Here is a 24,166-nt window from a genome sequence, read left to right on the forward strand (position 1 = left end):
TCTAAATTTAATTTATGTAGAAGCTTTTTCAATAATTTTCCTCTCAGCTTCAAGTCAGGGAATGGGCCGTGGTATTTATGTATACCAAAAAAGCTCCTAATACCTCTGACGTTTACTTGGTGTAGATTGTAGGTAGGTATACAGACAACTACTGAGCATGTGGGCATTTATTTCAGGTTCAGCTTCAGACTTTTTTGATTTGTACTTTCTTTAAAATACTCGTGCTCTTGCATTAAAGCTCTCAGTATTCGGTGGCGGTTTTTGCCTTTATGTTCTCTACTATTTGCGCTATACGGGAAATAATTGTCGGCAAAATTGGTGTTATCTGACAGGAACAATATATTCATCCGCGAAACAGAATAGTTCTCGTCTTCCAATCGTTATTTATTAAGAAATAATAATATTTACCATGAGGTACATACTAGTACATATACAAAAAAACAAAAAGTTTAAACAAAAAATGATTCAATTTACTTTTACATAACTTTCACTGTTTATTTCTTTCTTATTGTTTTTTTTACTCAATTCTTGTTTTTGTTTAAATGTATAAATAGCGCGTTGTCAGTAATTCTTTCACCGCCGCCGCGCCTCTGCGGGGTATCATATGGTTTGATTATATAGCAATTATAATTCTAATTCCTGAAACAATAAAAGCAAAATTGGAGTTATTAAAATTTTAGCAAGAAGAAATGCATGCCTGGATGTGGAAAGAAAAGTTCTCGGGAACTCTGTGCATATGTATAAAGTGACAACAATACGACTGACAATGTTGTTCCTATTAACTCGAATGATTGTTGCAAATATAAATGATTAATTAAACTATATACGTATTACGTACGGGATGGGAACCGTATTATCAATGATATTGTGTGCCAACTTATAATTCATCCAATCCAAGTCATTATGTTTACCTTATGTATTTTTCTTGCTTTGTGTTGTTACAATGTTAATCGAATAAGTTATGCATTCTTTTTGGTATGTAAAAAAAGGCAAATAACAGTCTTGAGTGTTAAGTAGAGAGGTGGCTTTCTAGATGTCTGATTTAGTGATTTATTGATTAAGTTTTATTGTAACCGGCTAACACACAGGGCCGCATTTTGTTGATACCGGAAGCGCAAGTCTGCTAAGTCATATACTAGAAGCGTGTTTTTTTTTTGTGGAGAGAAATGGTGTAGTGCTCATTTTCAGAAACTTAGGTTAATCGGATACCTTTTTGTTAGTGTGATATGCGTTAAAGAACAGCTCATCCAAACAGCTGGGTTAACAAAAAAAGGAATTCAAAGATATCCAAGAATGGGCTTAGACAACATAATGGACTTTATTTGCAGTCAACTGCTTTCTTTGAACTTACTTCACTGAAACCTCTACTTTCAGTTGAATGTGGAAAAACTAATAAAAACATAATTGTCTTAAAAAAAAACTTCTTAGGGAAGCTACAAGTTCATCTCGACTTATTCCTTTACTAATTTTACAAGAAACCCTTTTACATAAATCATAAAATGGATTTGTGCAAAAAATAAATAAATCATAGAGTACTAAAGTACAGCTTTTAATTAGTTGAACAATCATAATTAGCCATCAAGGAGATTTTTTTTAAATAACTTTCCAGTCTATTTTCCAATAAAGTTGCCTTAATTGGAAGAAAAATTGTTTGCCATCTGGCAAATCAGATACTAGAAACTTGTCTTACTTTCATGTCCTTTGTGTATTCTGAACCTGCCCAATTTCTGGTATATGTGGGTATCTGACAGAATAGTTAATGCAACATAATGGTTAAATTTGAAGGACGCCAAAAATTAATTTAAAATTGTTATTATTTTGGTATAAGCCCGGTGAATTATTAAAATTATCGAAATCAAATTTTATTTAACAATAATTTTGGCTCTCGGACCTCGAAATCTAAATCTTTATCGGCGTTTTATGTACAGCTGAAAGTTGTTTTTTTTTTTTTAAGGCAGCTATCTCAATTTTCATAGGTACATCCATCACGTTCAATAAGGTATCTAAAAATCAACCTATCCAACACGAGATTGAACGCAACCTTTGTTAACTATTGTGGATATGGCAGAAAAATTGTTAAAATGTCATTGTTACAAACTGTTGGAATTTGTTATACTGTAGTCACTAGCTTCGGGAATGCTCCCTATGTGACACTTTAACAAAGACTTTAAGTTGGAAAATTATAATGGGCAGGTTCAGGCAACATAATAGACTTCATTTTTTTAACGTAAATTTTGACATTTTCAAGTGTCATGAACTTTACTTCGCAAATTTCTACTTTAAGTTCATAGTACAAAAAGTACCAACGAAATAATTGTCTACAAAACACACCTCCAGCTACAAGTCCTTTACGATTTGTGTTTTGGATTGTAAGGAAATATTAGTTATTTCTTTTCCAAATTGACGAGGGACTTTTTTACAAAAAGCATTAAATGAAGCTGTGCATAAAATGAATTATAGAGTAATAAAGTTCATGAAATGAAAAAACATGATAAACTGTCATTTTGATAAAAGTAGACTTCACTGAATTGTAAGGGAGATTTTTTTGACTAACTTTCCAGACAACTTTCCATTAAAGTTGCCTTAATTGGAAACTAATTTTTTGGAGCCTGGCCAATAAGATGCTAAAAACTTGCCTAACTTTCAAGTCCATTTTGTCGCTTGAACCTGCCCAATGAAGACAGTGACAGCGCCCTTTGGCATTACATCTTTTGTCACCAATTAAGAGTTAACCCTGTTAATACCAGCGTCGTCGTCGGTGAAGAGTGCACTTTGGGCTTGTGCTGTTTATTTTAGACTACTTTAGCTGACACAATAATGGTCAAAGTCGAATATTTCGACTCTAGAACTTATATAAATGTATGTAGGTGCAAAAATAAATATACATGCGTACAGGTACTTGTAGTTAGTACCCACTTATGTTCAGATAGGTAGATAGGTTTACCCCTTTTAAATGAATTGATTTTTATTGATATCTATATACTTTATCGGTCAAAGGCATGAAGTTTATTATGATAAGGTTTTCATGAGCTGCTGTTGATTGTTAAACAAAAATTTAAAGCCCCTCAATAAAATCTTAACATAACCAATAAAAATATAAAAATAATTCTTGTTCGATCTGCTTTCACTTTTTTTTGTTCAAATGTTATGCCAATACGTTTGCTTATCAATTTATTCGTAATTAAGTTATTTTACTGAAAATTTCTGGTTCTTACCCACCTTCATTAAAAAACAATCAACATTTTCTTATTGCGAAAAATTCAGAGCCTAGTTGGTTTAAGCTAGCTCCTATAACTCATTTGATACACATAAGTGGAATCACATTATGATGCAAATATTTAATTAATATTTACCCACGTGGGGTTTCATTAAAATTTACAACTACTGTTCACAAGAATAGATTCAGTTTAAATTTTCCCGCCAAGTCATTTTTCATAGAAGGTACACTCACAGTAGTCACTCTCATTATTTTTGTATATTGTGAACTCACTTGGGGAAAAACATTAAAAACGAGAAGATTTGAACTTAATTGCTTTGAAATGAAGTGAATAACCACCTTTCTCATGAACAGACACATTTTATGAAACAAATGTTTTTTTTTTAATTTTATTGAAGTACATATAAATAAAAGTAGGATAGATACAATTTAAGTATGATTGATAGGGGTTTATATTTTTGCTCGTAATGGAGATATTGAAATCATGAAAGAAAGCTTTTAAAAAAAGAATGTTAGATAAGTGGCAGAATAATCGGCTTATCTTTTATGTTATAATTATAAGTTTAAATGAACTGAGAAATTATAAAAAGTGGGTACATAGACACCTACATACATATATACCTACAATACCTCTTATTAGAAAATATAATTCTCAAAATAAGTTATGACATTTTTCCTTTTATTTTTGTCAATTCACGAAGGCACTAAATTACTAGTTTTTTAATCAGTTTAATTGCATAATGGTCAAAATCGACCAATGTCTCAAAAAATGTGTAAAGCAACTTTTTTGGTCTACATGCATACTAGACTACATTTTTGACTTATTTTCAATACAATAAAGGCTTTTCTATTGTTAACTTAAAGGACAGTTACAGACAACATAAGGGATTTCATTTATAGTCAAATGCATTAGAAAAGGGTTTTCCAAATTTCCGATAAAAATTGTTTTTTTTTTTTTTTTTGGGGAATGGAAAACGATTGAAATTGTTTTTTTTTTGTCTTTGTATTAGTGCGACTTTATGTACATGCTAGTGAGTGCGGTAGAGCTGTCAAATTGTCAGTTAAACATTTAAAAAAAAATTGTATTAGTAATGGTGCAAAGAGAAGTAAATCTGCCGAAAATTTCTGACCTGTAGATTCGATCTCAAATTAAAAAATATTCAATTTATTTTGCCCTTTGGAACGCAAAAAGAAAGACATTTGCTTTTTGACGAATAAAAAAAAATTAATAGGGGAATTCACGATCGGGTGTAAATGGTCTTGCATCAGTGCATGTGCATACAGATGCTCTACACTAACAAAATATATGAATATGAACATACTTTAGTATTGCAAATCTACTTCGCTGAAACCCTAAAGTATACAAATGCACAAGCATGAGTAACAGTGTTTTGACAGTAATAAATCAGCTGATATTTAAATAATCAACATGGCTGATCTAAAAAGAGAAAAACCAAATAAAAAGTGGTCATTTGCCGAAATTATGTATAAGAATAATTGACTTAAATTCATCAATAATTGTAGCAGCAGCTTCTTCTATAAGCGAATCAATAATTTGTTTTTTTTTTTCAGTTTTAATCGGCATATTAAAACCAAAATAAACTTTTAAATTTCACATCAAATTAAAAATAACAATAATCAGCTGTTATCACAACTGTCAAAAATCGTTGCAAGAACACCTTGCTTTATGAGTTATGAGTCCATTAAAAGTTTAAATGGTATTTTAGAGAAAAGTTCTTATATCTTTATTTTTTCTCAATATGACAAGGAATTCTTTTATTTAAAATAATAATTTTCATTCAAAACAAAGTAAGTTAAATGAAAAAGCTTGATAAAGTGACATTTTGATATAAATAGACTTGACTTGAAAGTAAGAACGATGGGCGAGTTCAGATGACATAAGGGACTTGAAAGTTAGGCAAGTTTTTAGCATCTTATGGGTCAGCTGCCAACAAATTTCGTTCCAAGTAAGGCAACTTTACTGCAAAAGTAAGTCAACAAAAATCTCCCTAACTATCAAGTCAAGTCGACTTATGTCAAAATGACAATTGATCATGTTTTTTTTTCATTTAACTAAAAACTGAACTTTATTACTTTATGATTTATTTATTTTCTGCACAGCTCCATTTAATCCTTTCTGTAAAAGAGTTCCTTTTCAATTTTGAAAAGAAATAAGTAATATTTCTTCACTATACAAAATACAAATCGTGATGGACGTGTACCTTGCCTGAGGATTGTTTTGTAGACAATATTGTTTTTGGTTGTTTTTGTACTATCAACTATATCTGTGAAGTTAGGTTCTGAATTTGAAAATCATAAAATTTACAATCAAAGAATCAAGTTGGCTGCAAATAAATTCCCTTATGTTATTCTTTAACTAAGGGGCCAGGTATAGCTTTCAATGAAATCGATTCGGGAACATTTTTTAGATCTATATTTGACGATGTTTCCATTCGATTAGAAATGAAAATTATATACTGATCGATCTGAAATCACACTAAGAATTTTTGTTGAGGAAAAAAAGTGTAATTGCGAATTTGCTTTTCTCTAAAAATGTATTTTTACTATTTTCCTGACGTAAATTTTCCTGAACAGCTGATACTTTTATGTTCAAAAGTGAAACGAATCGTTCCACTGATTTGTGTTCCAATTTCACAAAATTCCAATGACAGATTTCTGTCAGTAACAGTTGTTCGGTGGATTTAAATCAGGACATATCTTTCAATGATAGACATTTTTAATGATAGCTACGAGTATAAACGATCTGTCAAGAAAATTTCAATGTTTGTTTCTAATGATGGAAACCAATGGTAGCTAAACTGGCGCCTAACCCAGAACTTTTCTATTCTTTTTCAATGATGAAAATGCAGAACAAAATCGTCCGTTTTCTTTCTGCTAACAATGATCAACTCTAACTAAATACTTGACATCAATCAGGAAATGCTGGATACGAATCAGGATATTTAAGTCCAAACATTTACATTTTCAATGAAAGCTAAAACCAAATTGTTAAACAAATTCCAATGATTTGTTTGTTAGGTGAAAACCAATGACAGCTATAATTGGCCCCTAACTAGCTCCTTATTCCTTCTTGCACACATTTTAATCTATCAGTTCAGTTTGACTGATGTGTTTTTTAATATTTTCAATTGTAAAAATTGTGTTAAGAATATTTAATAAACACTTCTAATACTGGGAGCAGTTGTAAGTTTAGTAGTTGGTACATTAACAGTTTTAAACTAAAAGTTTGGTACATCAACTAAAATTTGACAGAACACCTAAAAATCAATACTTTTAAAATCGTATTTGTATGTTTTTTAAATAAAATCCAATCAGTTCCAATTTGTTTTAGTGATTAATGGTTTGAAAATATAAAAAAAAAATTGGGTGGCCCAACAGTCCGTTGAGAACTAGGGCCTAGTGGCTTAGAGCTCTCAACCATTCCGGACCTACAGTTTATATGCCGAATTCAAACGGCTAATTTGAGAAAGCACTTTTTCATGACAAGTGTTAATCTTGGAGAATTTGTCAATTCCTCGCAGTACCCATGAAAAGATTTTAGATGGCATAAGCAGGGATTGAACCAAAGCCCTCTAGCATGACAGCCCAACGCACTAACCATCATGCCACAGGTACCACCCCTGAAAATATAGTTCGGTTAAATCATTCAATTCAAATATATTGCATCACCGTTGAAGTGATTGCTTACTTATAATTTAACATTCAAATTAAGTTTAATATTTCTTAAGTTCATTAACTGATGAACTTGTTCGTTTTGCGATTCAAACTTCATTACTCAACTGATAAAGACTTCGTGATAAAGGTGATTTATTCAGAACTATAGTGCCAGTCATGGTTTCCATCGATGTTCATCATTGGAATTTTCGCTGTTAGGTTGGCTTTAGTTTCCATTGAAAATGTTTGTCTTTGGATAAATATTGGAATAATGGAACAATTATGTGCCTAAATGTGAAATAAACAATCAGCTGTGCATTGAAAACGATTTCATCATTCAAAAATTAAAGATGAACAGAAAGAAAAATTCTATGTTAAATAAATAAATAATTTTTCCTTAGAAGAAACAAATCTACTTCATCTCAACACCAAACTAATCAAAAATTGACTCTGACAAAATAAATGAGTAATCTTCTTCACTGTCAATAAGAATTTTTCGGAAAAATGTAGTATTTTTGGAAATATGGATCTAATGGAATTTCAAAAACTTCAACTGAATATGTGCCAGAACTAATAATTTCTAAAAATGAGCAAGTGGTGTGAATAAAACCTTTAATTACAAAATATTTCCATAAACAATTTCTATGTAAAATTATAATAATTTATAATATGTATGTATTTGTCTTTTAAGGTTGGAGGAATATGAAGACTTTCAGGAATTCCATTTCCACATAGTCGACTATATAATATTCTGTGGAATGTTAATTGTGTCTGCTGGAACAGGAATTTATTATGGATACTACAAGTTGGTGTAAAAAAATATTATATTCAAACTTTTATTAACATAGCTTTTTTCAATATTTTAGAAAAAATACTATCATTGAACATATTGATCCCAAATGCAGACGTGGTAGTGGTTTAAGCTTTGGATCAAAAAAACTCAGTGAGTACCTGCTTGGTTCACGAAGTCTCGCAACATTCCCGGTAGCAATGAGTTTAATTGGAAGGTGAGAAAACCAAAAATCATTGGCAAGAGTTTCAAAAACGATTTCAATTACAAAACTCCTCTCTCTCTCTCTCTCTCTCTCTTTTACTGCTCAAAAATAAGTTTTGATTAATTTATGCTTGTCTAAACCTTAAGTCTTTTAATAGCTAAAGAGATTTTTTACTGATTTATGTTATTTAACGAGAATATTTTTTTAGAGTTAGTAGTTCAAGATGTCTTAAGGTTTAGGTTGGTGGTTTTTGAAGCTCGGGCTAGGATTCAAAAAGTTAAAATGAAAGATACACATTTCTTACCTTAGATTATTTACTCCAGTTATGTGTCAGGTGTAACAGTTCTGGGAACTCCTGCGGAAATTTACAACTTTGGTACTCAATACTGGCTAACAGTGATACCTGTTATGTTAATGGCTTTAACCGTATCTACGGTATATCTTCCAGTGTTTACTACTTTAAGAATATGTTCATCGTATGAAGTACGTATGTATATAAATTATTATCTATTATTATTATCTTACAGACACTGACAATCGTTTTATTCCATTAAATTGTTTTTACATATTTATCATTGAAAAACAAAAGTTCTTAGGTATTCAAAGGAACGATCAGTTCCTACTCTACTCACTGCTAATATTGTGTATCTCTCTAGACTCATTTTTGGACTTTGAATCTTTGAATTAGACATTTCAAATTGCTGTGTCGTCATATCGTCACTGTCACCAATTATAATAAAAGGCAAATGAATAGAAAAATATATTTTTTATTGTTTGCGTGAGTTTAATTAATTTGTAAGAAACAAATTAATAAGTCAATTGATTTCTCTTCTCCAAATAAAAAACAAGAAAAAGAAATCAAATCGCGTGTAAACATCAATTTTCAACTGAGAACTTTTGCGGATTACGATCAGGTACATATATAAAATATTTGCTTACGCAAATCATTAGCTTCAACTTTGAAAGTCTTATATGAAGATCTTATCTGTTGAAATATTGCGATTTATCTCAAATGAAATGTCAATATTGGTTTTCATTGTAATGGGTTATGACTTATATTTAAGTTAAAGGCAATGATTAAGATGATGGAGATAGTTTAATCAAGTGATATAAATCATGTGCTGTATAGTTAGAAATCTATCGCACTTATTACTGAATTGCTGTTTAAAAAATTAATATATTGTAAAATGTAAGGCATATTTATAACAGTAAATACAATACAAAGAAATTGTTTTGTAATTGAACGGTTTCTCACATTTCTACATTAAGACTCCAGTTATAGCTATCATTGGTTTTCATCATTGGAAACAAACATTTTAATTTTTTGACAGGTCGTTAGTAGCAATCATTAAAAATTTCTGTCATTGAAACAAATTTCCTGATTTAAATCACGACAATTTTTATCTGACATAAATCTGTCATTGGAATTGAGTGAAATTGTAACTAAATCAGTGGAACGATTCGTTTCACTTTTGAACATAAAAGTATCAGCTTTTCAGAAAAAAGAATTTCCGTCCGGAAAATAGAAAAACGCATTTTTAGAGAAAAATAAAAGCACGATTACACTTTTTTTCTCAAACAAAATTTTTTGTGTGATTTCCGATCGACCAATATATAATTCTCATTTCTAATCAAAGGGAAACACAGTCAAATATCGATTCAAAAATTTTTCCGGATTGATTTCAATGATAGCTATAATTAGCCCCTATGTTAGGTTCACAATACAGTATTTAATGTTTTCGTTTATGTTTTCAAAGTGTAAAAATTATTGTACATTTTTAAATTAATGTACATATATAAGGAGCCAGTTTTAGCTATCGTTGAAATCAATGAAAAAATATTTATTATATATCGATCGGAGATTACACACAATATTTGCGTATTTATTTTTCTATTTTCCGAACGGACATTCATTTTCCTTACCGATGATACTTTTAGGGGCCGGCTATAGCTATCAGTAAAATTCCTCAGTAAAATTTTAGTTTTTAGTTTTTGAAGTTTTTGAGTTTTATTTCTAGCAAAAGATTGATGCAATAAGATGAATCCTATATTGAAGTATTTTTTTCAAAAAGAAACAATGCATTTAAAGTTTTATTTAATTTATAAATCTATTTTAATTTTTGTATTGCTTTGCAAAAGTCAAAGTGTTCCAATATTTTACTGTTCGGATCACATCATTAAAAATTTTACTGATGAAAGCATCAGTACAAAATTGTCTAAAACGCGAAACTCGATGTTATGATCGAAAGAAAACAACATTGAATGACGTAAATTTACAGATTGCTATAAATGTTCATCAGTAAAACATTTCCAATTCCTCCTGTTTCAAATTTCACATATATATATAACAGTCCCCTTACTAATTTCTGTTTCAATTTCACACAATTCCAATGACTGATTTCTGTCAGTAAAAGACCCTGATTACACGGGATGTTTTTTTGTTCGTTTTCATCTTTTTGACAGGTACCTACCCTCGTGATTACACCTTTCCTTTTTTGTTCCTTTCGTTATTCCTCTTTTTGACGTTTCTGAAAAAACTGTGGGGAAGAATTTAATTTTGTTTCGTTGTCCGGGCAGTAATATAATCAGAGAGTACCTACAAATTATAATTGGATATAAAAGTCAAAGTTCAACCAAAAAAAGTCCATACATTTTCAGGACTCTTTTCACGACTTCTTTCCCCCTACGTTTCTACACCACTCACCCGATCTGTCAAAAAGACGAAAGAGGAAACAACCGAAAAAACATCTCGTGTAATCGGGCACAACATTTTTGGTGGATTTGAATCAAGAATCAATTAATGATAGCTATAAACGACCTGTCAAAAAATTCCAATGTTTGTTTTCAATGAAGAAAACCAATGATAGGTATAACTGGCGCCTGAATGTTTGATTTTGATTTAAATTATTGTTTTCAAGTCTAATTTGCACATTTTAAGAGAAATAATTAAATACTTTAATTATTTTAAATAATATAAATTTTTAAAGTTCAGGCATACAAATGTGACGAAGAGATATTGAAATTGCGTAGAAAGCCGATTAAGGGTCCAGTTATACCATTTAAATTAATCCAGAACATTTTTTGAATTGACATTTGACTATATTTCCCTTGGAATAGAAATACAAATCAAATTAAGAAGTTGAATTGCGCAGTTAATTTTCCTTAAAAATGTTTTTTTTGTTCTATTTTCCCGCTGATATTTTTATGTTCAAAAGTAAAACGAATCGTCCCACTGGTTTGTGTTCCAACTTTACACAAATCCAATGACAGTAAAAAAATTGTCGGTGGATTTTAATCAGGATTTTTTTTCAATGACAGAAATGATGAAAAGCAATAATAGCTTTATTAGGTTTTCATCATTGACAACAATCGTTGAAAATATTTTGACAGCTCGTTTTTGGCGATTATTAAACAATTCTTTCATTGAACAAATATTCCTATTTGTAATCTACCGACAAATGTGTAGTGACAGAAATCTGTCATTAGAATCGTGTAAATCAATGGAACGATTGGTTTCACTTTTGAACATAAAAGTATCAGCTATTCAGGAAAATGAAAACATTGTCAAATATCGATTCAAAAAAATGTTCCGGATAGATTTTACTGACAGCTATAACTGGCCCCCTACCCCTAAGTGCCAGAAATATTATTGCAAAAATATATTTTTTTGGAGGTGATTAGTTTAATTGTTATCTTCAATTCTCACTGTTTTTTCGCTCTTATGAATAAAACAACTAAAGCCTAGGCTTTGAAAACACTCTAAGAAAATCATTTCCCAAAACTTAAGTTTAACTATAGTAAAATCTCAAAAATCAACTATCAAATAGACACAGAAAGGTACATGAGAGCAATTCTTGACAGTTTGCTTGCGAAAAAACTTCCAGTACCTTATGAAAGACGATAAATTAAAATGAGAACAAACCTTATAACTTTATTGTTTTTAAAAGGAATTTTTGTTTAAATATTGAACTTGGGAAATGTCCATCTTCACTGGTTTTCAGCAATTAAGTTATCTTTTTAATGACTCACTTTTAACTTTTGCAAACTCTTATACTTCTAATGTCGCCCAGAAACGGAATAAAACATTTATTTTAGTCAAACGATCTAGACTTGATACTTAAATTTTTATAATACAAACAAAGCCTTATGCGTGACGTTAATTAAAATAACCAGCTAGCATTTAAGTTAAATAAAATACAATTAAATTAATCGTAATTACGTTCATATTTCTTTTCAGTACTTGGAATTGCGCTTTAGTTCTGGAATAAGAAGTTTTGCTTCATTTTTGTTTATCATCGATGAGGTAATAAATTTCTATTATTACCTTTAGTTTTGATTATTAAAATCTATTGAAATTTCTTTACAATTATGTCAATAGATATTGTTTCTCCCAATTATACTCTACGTTCCAGCTATTGCATTTAATCAAGGTAAGATCATATTACAAATAAGTATTTTCGTTTTATGGTGCAATTACATTTTTATCCAATTAGTTTTCAATTAAAAATGTTTATAATTGTACAATTTCCAAAACAAGTATCAGTTTTAGTATCTAGACTTGTTTTTGTATTTCAAAAGTGTGATACCGTTGAAAATTTAAAAGAATAATATTATTTAATACTGTAGTAAGAACTTAAAAGCTGCGACCAGGAATAACTCGATCAAAAAGATAGTTATTTGTCAATTTTTTGACAGTCGGTTTGACTGTAGCTCCCTCTACATGTCTCTATAAATATGATAGAGAAAGCTATAATCAAAACTCTTGGTTTATAGCTTTTGTATTTGTCTAACGGGATCAAGGATTCAAGTTTTAAAACTGGCTACTTGATAAATACTTGTGTTTTTCAAGTAGTTTTAGTACCAATACCAAGTACCTACTTGTACTTATAAAGACTTTAGTTCTAAAATATTAAAGTACTTTTAAAATTACTACCGCACTTTAAATCCAACAAATATTTATTAAATCTAATATTTCAGTCACTGGACTCAATATTCACTTAATAAGCGGCATTGTTTGTGTGGTTTGCGTATTTTACACACTGCTGGTAAGTATTGGTCATACTTTCAAAAATAATTTGATCTTTAGAACAATCATTTGAATAATTTAAGGGTGGCATAAAAGCTGTCGTCAGTACTGATGCTTGGCAGATATTGGTTATGTTCATTTCTGTCACTGTTGTTGTTATAATTGGAACAACTTATATTGGAGGACCATCTGAAGTAATCAAGCGATCTCTTGAGGGAGGAAGAATACGTTTTTCCAAGTATAACAAATTTACATACATGATGGAACTGACATTTATACATTTATTTTATTTTTAGCTTTAATCCATCATTGTATGAAAGACACTCAGTTTGGAGTGTGGTCGTCGGAGGTTATTTCTATTGGGTTTCATTTAACTCGGTCAATCAAACAATGGTTCAGCGTTACATGTCTTTGCCAACTAAAAAAAGCGCTCAGGTATCAATAGTGTTGTTTGCTATCGGAATATGCTTATTTGTGTCAATTTGCTGTTTCGCTGGATTGTTGATTTTTGCTTACTATAGTAAATGTGATCCCCTTACTGCTGGCTTAATTCAGGTAGAGTTTTTATTTTCGATTGTCATCATAACAACATAAGATTGATTTTTGTTTTTTTGAAAATTTTCAGACTGATGATCAACTATTTCCAGTGTACGTAATGCAGATTGCAGGACATATCACAGGTATTCCTGGCCTATTCGTTGCTGGGATTTTTGGAGCTTGTCTAAGTTCATTGTCAGTAGTTTTGAACTGTACATCTGCAGTTTTATTAGAAGACATCGTCAAGGGCTGTTTTAAAATTCACCTTTCTGAAAAAGCTTCCCATTTTCTTGTGAAGACCAGTGTGGTTGTGTTCGGAGTAATTGCGACTTTATTAGTTGTAGTTTTGGAAAAACTTGGAGGTATTCTTGCTGTTGCCACTTCTTTGTCAAGTATAGCTGCTGGCACAACTTCGGGTATATTCACCTTGGGGATGCTTATACCATGGAGTAATACAAAAGGTGCTACTTTTGGAGCTTTGGCTGGTGCCCTGATATCCGGAACCGTTTCATTAGGATCTCAAGTTTTCACTGCTGAAGGGCTTCTTGTTCCTCAGAAACTTCAAGTTTGGGTAGACGAATGTCCCGCATTTCTGAATATCACAGCACCTTCCACCGATGTACCTGATCAATCTGAACTATTTCCATTGTTTCGAATATCGTTCCTATGGGTTGGACCGATTGGAATGTTAACGGTTTTATTTGTGGGAACTATCGTTTCATTTCTAACCGGACCAACAAAAGTCAGTAAACTTGATGCTGATCTTCTTTCTCCAGTAATTCACAGGTTTGTTTTCTATTAACTTAACCTTTTTGAACAATTATTTAAAAAAAGTAACTTTCTTTCAATTTCAGATTTCTGCCAAAAGAGTGCTTCATAAATCAAACTGTCGAAGTTAACACAAGTCTGACATAAATTCTATAAATTCGTTAAAAGGTTTCAATACTCGCTGAGAGGACCAACACTATAGAATTAACCTAAACTACCGATTTTAGCTTGAAAATAGTTTTTATAGTATAAATAATATAAATATGTAAAGAAAATATTATATAAGGATCTCCTCCATTGAAATAGCGTATTTAGTATACTAATTTGTTTTAGTAGGTAAATAGATTTATATAGTGTAAATATTTTTTTGTTTTTCAGTTAAAAAAAGAAAACACTTATTATAGTTCTGGACTTGTATAGAGTTAAAAATTAGAAGGGTAATTTATGAATGTCGTATCATATGTTCGATTAATTTTAGGTAAAAGAAAAAAAATATTTGTAAAAATGGTCCTTTGCCTATAATTGTGTTTTGAAATTTTGATTAACAAAACTCTATTAAAATAGATTTAATGACAAAATATAAACTGTGATATTTTTGTGGTATTTGGCAGAAATAAATACAAAACAAACTCGAATGTGTTGTTTGTACTAACTCACTACATAACAACAATTTTCAAATCATGATATCTTAAACTTTTTTGTTTTTAGAAAGAAAGGTTAATAACAGTGAAATACGAACCCAGGATCCCAATTCTCTATATAAACAGTGAAACGATTCGTTTTTGAAGTAACATGAAATAAGTCGTTCACACAACCGAAAACGTTTGTTCGTTTTTTCCTTACAATACCATAAAATAAATATGGTTTTCAAAAACACGTAACCGTCAAGGTTTATGGAACAAATTCTTGTCTTAAAAGAGATTAAGGGAGTCAAATTTTCAAACGTTCAGTGTCAAAATGAAGCAATTAGTTTTTAATTTTTTCACTGAAAAAATACATTATTTAATATGGATATATTTGGTGAGTTCATTTTTTAATTTTATCAATAATGGAATCATTTTTAATTAATGATTGTTGATTTCACATTTCTAAACACAATCGTTTCACTGTACTGCCACCTGTCACTTTTGCTTTCAATGATTATCTCTAACGTCAAATTCCTGATTCAAACAGAAAATGCTTAATTCCAACCAGTAAATATTTATCCAATGACGAAAATTATCAATAAAAACTATAACCAACCTGTCAAAAATTTCCAATTAATGGTTTCAATGATTAAAACCAAGGGGCGACTTTCCATTACCTTCTGATTTTTTTACAGTTAGGTAGGGGTCTCAATAGAACATGTTTTAAATATTAAGGCGAGCAAACACCTTTAAATCATACAAAACAATATTTTCTTTTTCGGACTTAACCCTACTTTTTTGTATTTCATTTATTGAGCCTAAAAAAAGCTTTTTTTTAATTGATAGCATGGTGTACTAACAGCTAGGTATGTAAGGTGGTGCACGCTGCTCCCTGCAACACCCCTGATTGGAATCACAATAGGATTTGGGGTAGGTGCGAGTTTGGGTATATGTAAGGCACTTTTTGCTTTTGATCACTTAAATCAAAGAAATTGACAACAACAAAAAAGCAAGTGTGGCAACACTGAACAAAAATCAGGGAGGAAATGTCAAAATCAACCATTTTTGCGTGAAAAACTTTGAAAATTAATTTAAAATCGAAATAAATGTTTCCTTGCTCTAAAAGTGCTCTAGTTATTAATTATTTGCACATATCTATCAAATAAAAAAAAATCGTTCGTTGAAATGAATGAATGGAAATAATGGAAAGTTAAGCCAAAAAATCAGTTATCTATATATAATCTCTTAGCGATAAACCATTGCTTCACTTTTGAATTTGTATTTTTTATTCAAAATTTTATTTTCTTGAGATTTCACTAAAGAAGTACATAAGTATGAACGCACCCTCATACAAAATTCTGTGATACAAATATCTTGGTATCACTTATTTGACTTCCTAGGAGAATCATCTGTCAACTATAATATGTTTATCTCTTTCATACGAAACACAACACAAACTTCAAATCAAAGCAATTCCTATTCCACATCTACTCATCCACAACCACCACCAAATGTCCACCTCTTTAAAATCAAAAAAATTAGTGGAAAACACTCCAATTTATCGTTACATATTTTTCCACATTATTAATTTACAAATATTTTGTTAGGGAATATAAACAAATTGTATTAGGGTGAATGTTTAATGTTCATTAAATTGTTTAAATGTGTTTTTCATTGATTTTCTATTTAAAACAGGAATTGAAAGACACCTAGCAAGCCTGGAGGATAATTAAATAAAATCGATTTCTTATTCCTGGTCAACAAACTTCTTAACTATAATATATAGAACAAATCTTAACCAAAACCACATCAGGAGTAATAACGTTCAAAATGGTAAAAGCTTTCAAAATAAAGTGGATGCATTTATACTTTTTTCTTTTTTTATATTAGACTCGATTGATGTCCAAACAAAAGGTTCGCTTATTTGAGCTCCTTGAAGAAAACTATCACATCTTGTCGGGGAATCCAAATCGTGGCAACGGCGAAAAAACTGCTGTATGGGAAGAAATCAAAGACAATTTGAATGAACTAGGTCCTCCAAAAACTACTGAAAAGTGGAGAAGAGTAAAAGAAACGTATGCTCCTTTAGTAGAACAACAAATAATTTAAAATGTTTTTCTAGGTGTGGACGGATATTCGAAAAACATTAAGAAAAAAGGTTTCACTGAGGCACACTTATGAAATAAACGGTGCCAGAGTTCCAGATGAATTCATCTTTTCAGAGAGTGATCTTTGGGTAATTCGTATTTGTGGAATGGATGCTATTCAAAATCCATCTAAAACTATCAAACAAGAAGTAACAGATTTTGATACTTCCGCTACTTCAAGTTTAAGATTGGCTGATGAAAAACCAACACGTTCAAGTGCGCGTGTAAGTAATCGCAAAAGTCCACGGAAACAACAACCTGAGGTTGATGAATTAAATGACGACCAAAGTTTACTTTGCCCAGTTGTTGTATTTTCTGATGATAAGGCTACACAATGTTCGGAAAGTAATCCATCCGATTTAGGTAGTCCTCCACAAAAGAAATTGAAAATATCAAGTTCTAGTAGTGATGTTTTTGAAAGTTGTAAAACCGAAAACCTTGCGTCAGCTTCTGAAGTTAATAATAACAGAGATCAACTAAAGCAATTGATTTATTTACAAAAAAGACAATTAGCTGTTACACGACAAATTCATGAGAGACAAAAATGTCATAATGCCGATCAAAGGCAGTTTAATGCTCGAGTTACCAACTTGCTGGAAGAAATTCTTCAACAATTAAAAACTAATAAAAAAACAAATTGAGGATAGTATAATTGTACACACTTAAAGTTAAACTATTCAATCAAATTTTTAAGTATTTTTGTTTATTTATTTGCAAATAGGAACGGTTTTAATTTATATTAAATTAAATTTTGTTAAATATGAAAATGTGAATGAGAAATATATTATCTTTGATCCAAAAGTAAATTTTTAAAATCTTAGCCTGAAGGGTGACACATCAAAAGAAAGGTAGGTATTATATTGCTCTATTCAAAATTCAAACGAAAACCTTCTAGGATCTCTGGCTTCACAAATATTAGTGACGAAGCTAAGTTAAAGATTTTCTACTCTTTGCACTCTTTTGCTTTTTGTTGGCAGGATCAGACAATATAAGGGACTTCATTTGCAGTCAATTGCATTCCTTGAACGTATATTTTGACAAAAAGGAAACTGAGAGCCGATTCCAGAAAGCGCGGCGGATCGCATTGAAAGCGAAAATTCAATTTCGACCGTCTTCGCTCTGAGTTAATTTCAAAAGCGAACATGGAAGAAAGCTTTCCCTCCATTTTTCCAGCTTAAATGTCAAATATTTCTAATCCATTTCCATGATATTTTCCAATTTTCCCTTTATTTGTCAGCTGTTTCCAAAAATATGAAATTTCCTTCTAGAAAGCAAGCTACAAGTCTACCACAATTTGTATTTTGTATTGTAAGGGAATACATATTACTTATTTCTTTTCCAATGTGTCAAGGAAGCCTACCACGCAAAACATGTGAAGAAAATAAATAAATCGTAGAGTAATAATATTCAGCTTTCAGTTGAACGGAAAACCATGATCAACTGCCATTTTGACATATATATGTAAGTTGACTTGGCTTGATATTTAGGGAGTTTTTTCTTGACTAACTTTCAAGTCATTTTTCCAGTAAAGTTGCCTTAATTGGAAAGTATTTTTTTGGCAGCTGTCCAATCAGATTCTAGAAACTTGCCTTACTTTCAGTCCCTGAACCTGGCCATTAACAAGAAATTGGACAAGAGGATTGAGTGTGGATTGAGAGTGATTTTTTGACACTTTCTTCAGATTGGGCAGGTTCAGACAATATAATTGACTTAATTTGCAGTCAACTGCATTCTTTAAATTCAAATTTTGAACAAAGCAGCTAGTTACTTTTTCAAGTGTCATAAATTTCAAACTCAGAACTTTACTTCACTAACTTCTATCTTCAGTTCATCGTACAAAAACTATTAAGAACAATATTGTCTACGAAACACTCCTCAGGCAAGCTACATGTCAATCAACATTTATGTTTTGTATTGTAAGAATATATTACTTATTTCTTTTCGAATATGACAAGAAACCCTTTTCCGCAAAATCATAGAAAAATGAAGTTCAACTTTCAGTTGATTGAAAAAACATGGTTTACTGTCATTTTGACATAAGCTGACTTGACTCGATAGTTAGTGAAATTTTTCTTGACTAACATTCCAGTCAACTTTCCATTATAGATGCCTTAATTGGAAGGTCATTTTTTGGCAGCTAGCCAATCAGATACCAGAGAATTGCCTTATTTTCAAGTCCCTTATGTCACCTGAACCTACCCATTGTGTATTCGACGTGATAACGTGATTTTATTTCAGAAAAACGTTTTATTAACGTATGTAACTGTCTTAATATAGGTTGACAAAACTTTAATTCTGTTTTTCTAAAATGTATTGCTTTTCGTTATAAAATATGAAATGTATTGAAGAAACGTCTATTTATACTTTCTTTAATTTTTCGGTTACAATCAAGTTTAAAGCGCTTTTCGAACTACTTTGCAAAAAATTCTCTTGATTGAAAATGTAATGAAAAATTATGGAATAGACTTTATGAGAATAAGACTATTGGTTAAATTATAAGGGCAGGTGTTGATTTTGAATAAAACACAAATTATTTAGGAAATTATTGTTTTTTATGATAAATATTATAAATATCAACGAAATGGCCGGCACGATGGTATAAATTTTCGATGACACTGAGGCATATTTGAGATTATCATCAATTAGCTCTGGAAATCTTACTGGGTTATCGACGTACACCATATCTTTCAATTGACCCCATAGAAGTCACACGGTGTCAAATCACATTATCTTGGTGGTCAATTGACATCGGAAAGGTTCAGACGTCGTAAGAGACTTGAAAGTAAGTTTCTAGTATTGGTTGCCAAAGTATGTCCTTCCAATAAATGCAACTTTATTGGAAAGTTGACTGGAAAGTTAGTCAAGAAAAATTTCCCTTACGATCAAGTTAAGTCTACTTATGTCAAAATGACAATTGATCATGTTTTTTTCATTCAACTTAAAGCTGGACTTCATTACTCTATGATTTATTTATTTTCTGCACAATTCCATTTAATGTTTCGTGTAAAATTGAAAAAGGATAAATAATATTTATTTTAATTACAAAATACAAGTCGAGATAGACTTGCAGCTTGCCTTACTTACTAACTTAAGGTGGGCTACAGTCCTGTGTGAACTAGGGCCTCACCCAACAAACTTCTCCATCTGGCTCGGTCCCTGGCTAGATGTCTCAAGTTTCGCGCTCCAAGTTGGGTGAGGTCACCTTTCACTTGTGCGCGCCACCCGATCCGCGGTCTTCCTCTACTGCGCTGTCCTGTAGATGTGGATTCGAAGACTTTCCGGGCCGGAGCATTGGTTTCCATGCGCTCTACGTGACCCATCCACCTTAGTCGTTGGACTTTTACCCTTCTGGCTAAGTCTACGTCGCTCTACAGCCCGTACAGCTCGTCGTTCCATCTTCTCCTTCACTCCCCTTCGATGCATACTGGACCGTAGATCACAAGAAGAACTTTTCTCTCGAACCGACTCAAGGTGCTTTAATCCGTTTTTGTCATAGTCCATGCTTCTGCACCGTATAGTAGGACGGGAATGATAAGGGTCTTATATAGCAACACTTTGGTCCCTCGAGAGAGGACTTTACCACACAATTGCTTTCTTAGTCCAAAGAAACAGCGGTTAGCAAGAATTATTCAGCGTTTGATCTCAGCGCTGGTGTTGTTTTCAGCGTTTACAGCGGAGTTTAGGTAGACAAAGTCCTTGACTACCTCAAAGTTACGTCTGTTGATGCTGACGTTTTGACCAAGACGTCGGTATTGTATATCCTTTCTTGACGAAAGCATGTACTTTGTTTTGCCCTCATTAACTGTTAAACCCATTTTTGCCGCCTCTGCCTCAATACTCCAAAAAGCCCATCACGCTGAGTTCTTCCGATTATGTCAATGTCATCAGCATATGCCAGTAATTGGACAGACTTTTGAAAGATAGTGCCTCTAGTGTTGACGTGTGAGCTCTGCACTATTCTTTCAAGCACGATGTTAAAAAAATCTCATGACAGCGCATTACCTTGTCTAAAACCTTTTTTGACATCGAAAGGTTCTCTTAGGTTGTTTCCAACCTTTATGGAGCAGCGTGAATTCTCCTTGGTCATTCTGCACAAACGGAGGGGTTTGGCACCGATGCCAAAACTAGACATGGCTCTAAACAGCTCGTCCATGTATATGCTGTCATATGCGGCCTTGAAATCGATGAAAAGATGGTAGGTGTCGATTTGGTGTTCTTGGGTTTTTTCCAGGATCCGCCGTAATGTGAATATTTGATCAACTGTGGACTTTCCTGGTCTAAAACCACACTGATAAGGACCTATCAGGTTGTTGACGATGGGCTTTAGACGTTCACATATTACGGCAGAGAAGATTTTATAGGCGATGTTAAGTAGACTGATTCCTCTATAGTTGGTGCAGTTTAGAGGGTCTCCTTTTTTCAGGATCGGTCAAACAATACTGAGGTTCCATTCATCGGGCATGCTTTCTTCGTGTAGCTTGCCTTAAATTTTTTGTTGTAGACACTTATCTACTGGAGGTAGAGGTTAGTGAAGTAAAGTTCCGAGTTTGAAATTAATGGCACTTGGCCAGCTAAATAGTTACCTTAGTCGAAATGTACGTTCAAAGAATGTAGTTGACTGCAAATCATGTCATTAATGTTGTCTGAACCTGCCCATTGCTACCACGTGAAATAATACACAATTGCATTGAATTTGTCATTTTGAAAAAAAAAATAGGACCGATGAAACAAACAATAAACACTCACTCTTTGTGAATGCATTGGGTTTTCTACAATTACTCTTGGATAATCATTCGCCAAAATGTGGCAATCGTGCTTCAGAAGAATTTAGTGAGGGGAAATGTGTCTCATCACTGGAGTTGATTTTCTTCGAAAACTTTATATCCACGACGCTTGGAAAGGTCAAAAGGCCTTAGTTCTTGTGTAAACGATAGTCTTTATGCATAATTTTCATCAACGCTTGAAATGTTCAAGAAGCTCTTCGGTCCCACTATCGCGAACAGCAGTAATATTTTTCACAGTTTTCACATTTTCTACAGATTTGATTTGAACTGATTTTCATAATAAGTCGGAATAACTTCAACGCGTTGCTCGACAGTCTATCTTTACATGGTTAAAATTGAATTAGTCTGAAATTGAAAAATGTCAAATGAAATGCAGACAAAAAATTGACCTTAAGGTATCGTTCACATAAAACATCGGCCCTTAAAATATTATGACCACCCTTTATTAAATACTTAATTTCAAACCATGAAGATGAAATAAAACGCACGTAATTTTTTGTTATGACCAAGAATTTAGATTTATTATGAAGATAATGTGTGCAGAAATGTTTTGAAAATGCTACGAATATTCTATTCCAAGATGTCAGTCGTCTCGTTGCTATTTGGCCAACGTTGTTCAAAAGTAAATTTATTCATTATGAAATGTCAAACCAAACTGACTATAAATCAAGTGACAGCTGTCACAAAGAACAACTCCGAAAAAGAATTGTTAGAGCGAGAAACACACGTCTTAAAAAACACTCGTTACATGAAAGTATGTACGTAAAGTAGAAGATAGTTATTATTTTCTTTTAAGTCGTAAAAACAAAACTACAAATATTATGACATTTTTCCACTCGTATAGATCTGGACATATGTACATAAAATGTACGATTTTAACACCGAAAACAATACGAAATTTTGCTATTTTCCTTACTAAAATAGAACATCATTTATATTTTTTTGGCTTTAGAAATAATTAATAATGGTAGCTTTCATACAAAATTTAATTTTCTCCTTCTATTGTTTCGTTTTATATTTGATAGATATCTCACTCCCTGTTTTAGTCTGAAAAGATTTTTAGAAGTACGTAGAATTGTAAATATAACATTTAGAATATTCGAAAACATAGCTACATATACAAATCAGTGCAACTATCGATAGTCGTGTCTACAGTTTTTTTTGCACTATCGATGTACTCGATAGTTTCTTGCTATCGATAAACTATCAATTTTATACCAACACTAGTCCATGAACATGATTCAACAAGTTTAGTTTATTAGTTTGGAAAATTCTTGTGCTCGCGGTCCTTTCATTATCAATTAGAAAAATTAATTAAAATAATAAATATTTCCAACGTGCGGTAAAGAAAAGTTAAATAATAAATCTTAAACTTTGTTTTAATATAGGAAAATAAGAATTGGTTTGAATTTTTGTATATAAATAATAATTAAAGTCATTTTTATATCTTCGTTCGTCACGTATGTATGTACATTGTGCATAAATGTCGATTGCGCTGTTCGGTAGTGTTGGCTGAAAATTTAATGGCGCGGCGCGGCGGTTTGATTTGAAAATTTGAATTTGTCTCGAAAAAAAGTGTTTTATGTAAAAATTGTGTTAACTTAATTTGTTCGTTTTTTTTCGGTTACGGCTATATTACGAATGTGGTAGCATATAAATAATTTGAAAAGTTATTATTTAACATGGGTAAGTAATTTAATTTCTTTTACAAAATCGCAAGAACAATTGCGATTTCAAATACAGATAAATTACTGTTTAAGCCAGTATTTGTCGAAATTTTCGAATTCCCAAATATAAAATTTTCCTTGAAAAAAGTCTCAAGTTTTAATATGTTTTAAGTAGGTACTACCAAATCCAATCTTCAACAAAATTATAGATAACATCGATGTTACAACTGTAAGCCTAGTGGATCTTTCCTACTATGGTTTCCAGAGCACCCTGTCTTTATTTCATGATATTTTATTAAATAAAAGTATATGTATGCATCTTTTACTTAGTTTTATTAATATTTAAGTATAGGATTTTTCAATTAGGGCGGGTAGATGTTGTGTTTTGTATGTATGCAGATGTCATGGCGTTTCTTGTTGGAACCAAATGTCGTCTAGGTGCATATGGTTCAATTTGGGCCATAAGAAATTAGTTATCATCGTTATGTAGCGCTCCCTGTTGACTCACTAACGTCGTTTTCAAAAAATTAAGGACCGGCCTGAATTCCTTACCAAACGGTAACTTTTTGAGGACGCATTATCACTTGGTGAACCTTGCGTGGGTTGGTGTTGTCCCATATACAACAATTTTGCTTGTTAAAACAGACATTCATCCAAAAATGCGCCCAATTACTAAAGGTGATTTTTCGGTTAAAATTGGGATGCTTCTCCAAACGATTCGAAG

General features: G+C 31.7%; 2 protein-coding genes across 4 annotated transcripts; both read left to right on the plus strand.

Annotated features, from left to right (window-relative positions):
* Positions 1-240: 240 nt before the first annotated feature.
* On the plus strand, positions 241-14,853 carry LOC129950956 (sodium-coupled monocarboxylate transporter 2-like). 3 transcript variants are annotated; one of them, XM_056062926.1, is made up of 11 exons: positions 241-414; positions 7,584-7,697; positions 7,759-7,899; positions 8,211-8,370; positions 12,125-12,190; positions 12,266-12,317; positions 12,865-12,932; positions 12,997-13,151; positions 13,210-13,468; positions 13,539-14,236; positions 14,305-14,853. In XM_056062926.1, the coding sequence occupies exons 1-11, from the start codon at positions 410-412 to the stop codon at positions 14,363-14,365; spliced, it is 1,779 nt and encodes a 592-aa protein (XP_055918901.1). In that variant the 5' UTR covers positions 241-409; the 3' UTR covers positions 14,366-14,853. The 3 variants fall into 3 exon arrangements, with proteins under 3 accessions (XP_055918901.1, XP_055918899.1, XP_055918900.1); XM_056062924.1 differs by lacking the exon at positions 241-414 and adding an exon at positions 947-975; XM_056062925.1 differs by lacking the exon at positions 241-414 and adding an exon at positions 7,324-7,489.
* A 1,465-nt stretch (positions 14,854-16,318) lies between these two features.
* Positions 16,319-17,780, plus strand: LOC129950914 (uncharacterized). Its single transcript, XM_056062857.1, has 4 exons — positions 16,319-16,475; positions 16,540-16,677; positions 16,735-16,908; positions 16,967-17,780. The coding sequence occupies exons 2-4, from the start codon at positions 16,675-16,677 to the stop codon at positions 17,630-17,632; spliced, it is 843 nt and encodes a 280-aa protein (XP_055918832.1). The 5' UTR covers positions 16,319-16,475; positions 16,540-16,674; the 3' UTR covers positions 17,633-17,780.
* Positions 17,781-24,166: the final 6,386 nt, after the last annotated feature.

The sequence above is a fragment of the Eupeodes corollae genome, chromosome 3, assembly GCF_945859685.1.
Source record: "Eupeodes corollae chromosome 3, idEupCoro1.1, whole genome shotgun sequence".
Lineage (NCBI taxonomy): Eukaryota > Metazoa > Arthropoda > Insecta > Diptera > Syrphidae > Eupeodes > Eupeodes corollae.

Excerpts from the sequence above, each read along its gene's own strand:
- LOC129950914 (XM_056062857.1), top strand. Across the intron at positions 16,909-16,966 it reads CTACTGAAAAGTGGAGAAGA|GTGTGGACGGATATTCGAAA; the intron begins GTAAAAGAAACG and ends ATGTTTTTCTAG.
- LOC129950956 (XM_056062924.1), top strand. Across the intron at positions 7,698-7,758 it reads ATTTATTATGGATACTACAA|AAAAAATACTATCATTGAAC; the intron begins GTTGGTGTAAAA and ends TCAATATTTTAG. Across the intron at positions 13,152-13,209 it reads GGAAGAATACGTTTTTCCAA|CTTTAATCCATCATTGTATG; the intron begins GTATAACAAATT and ends TTTTATTTTTAG.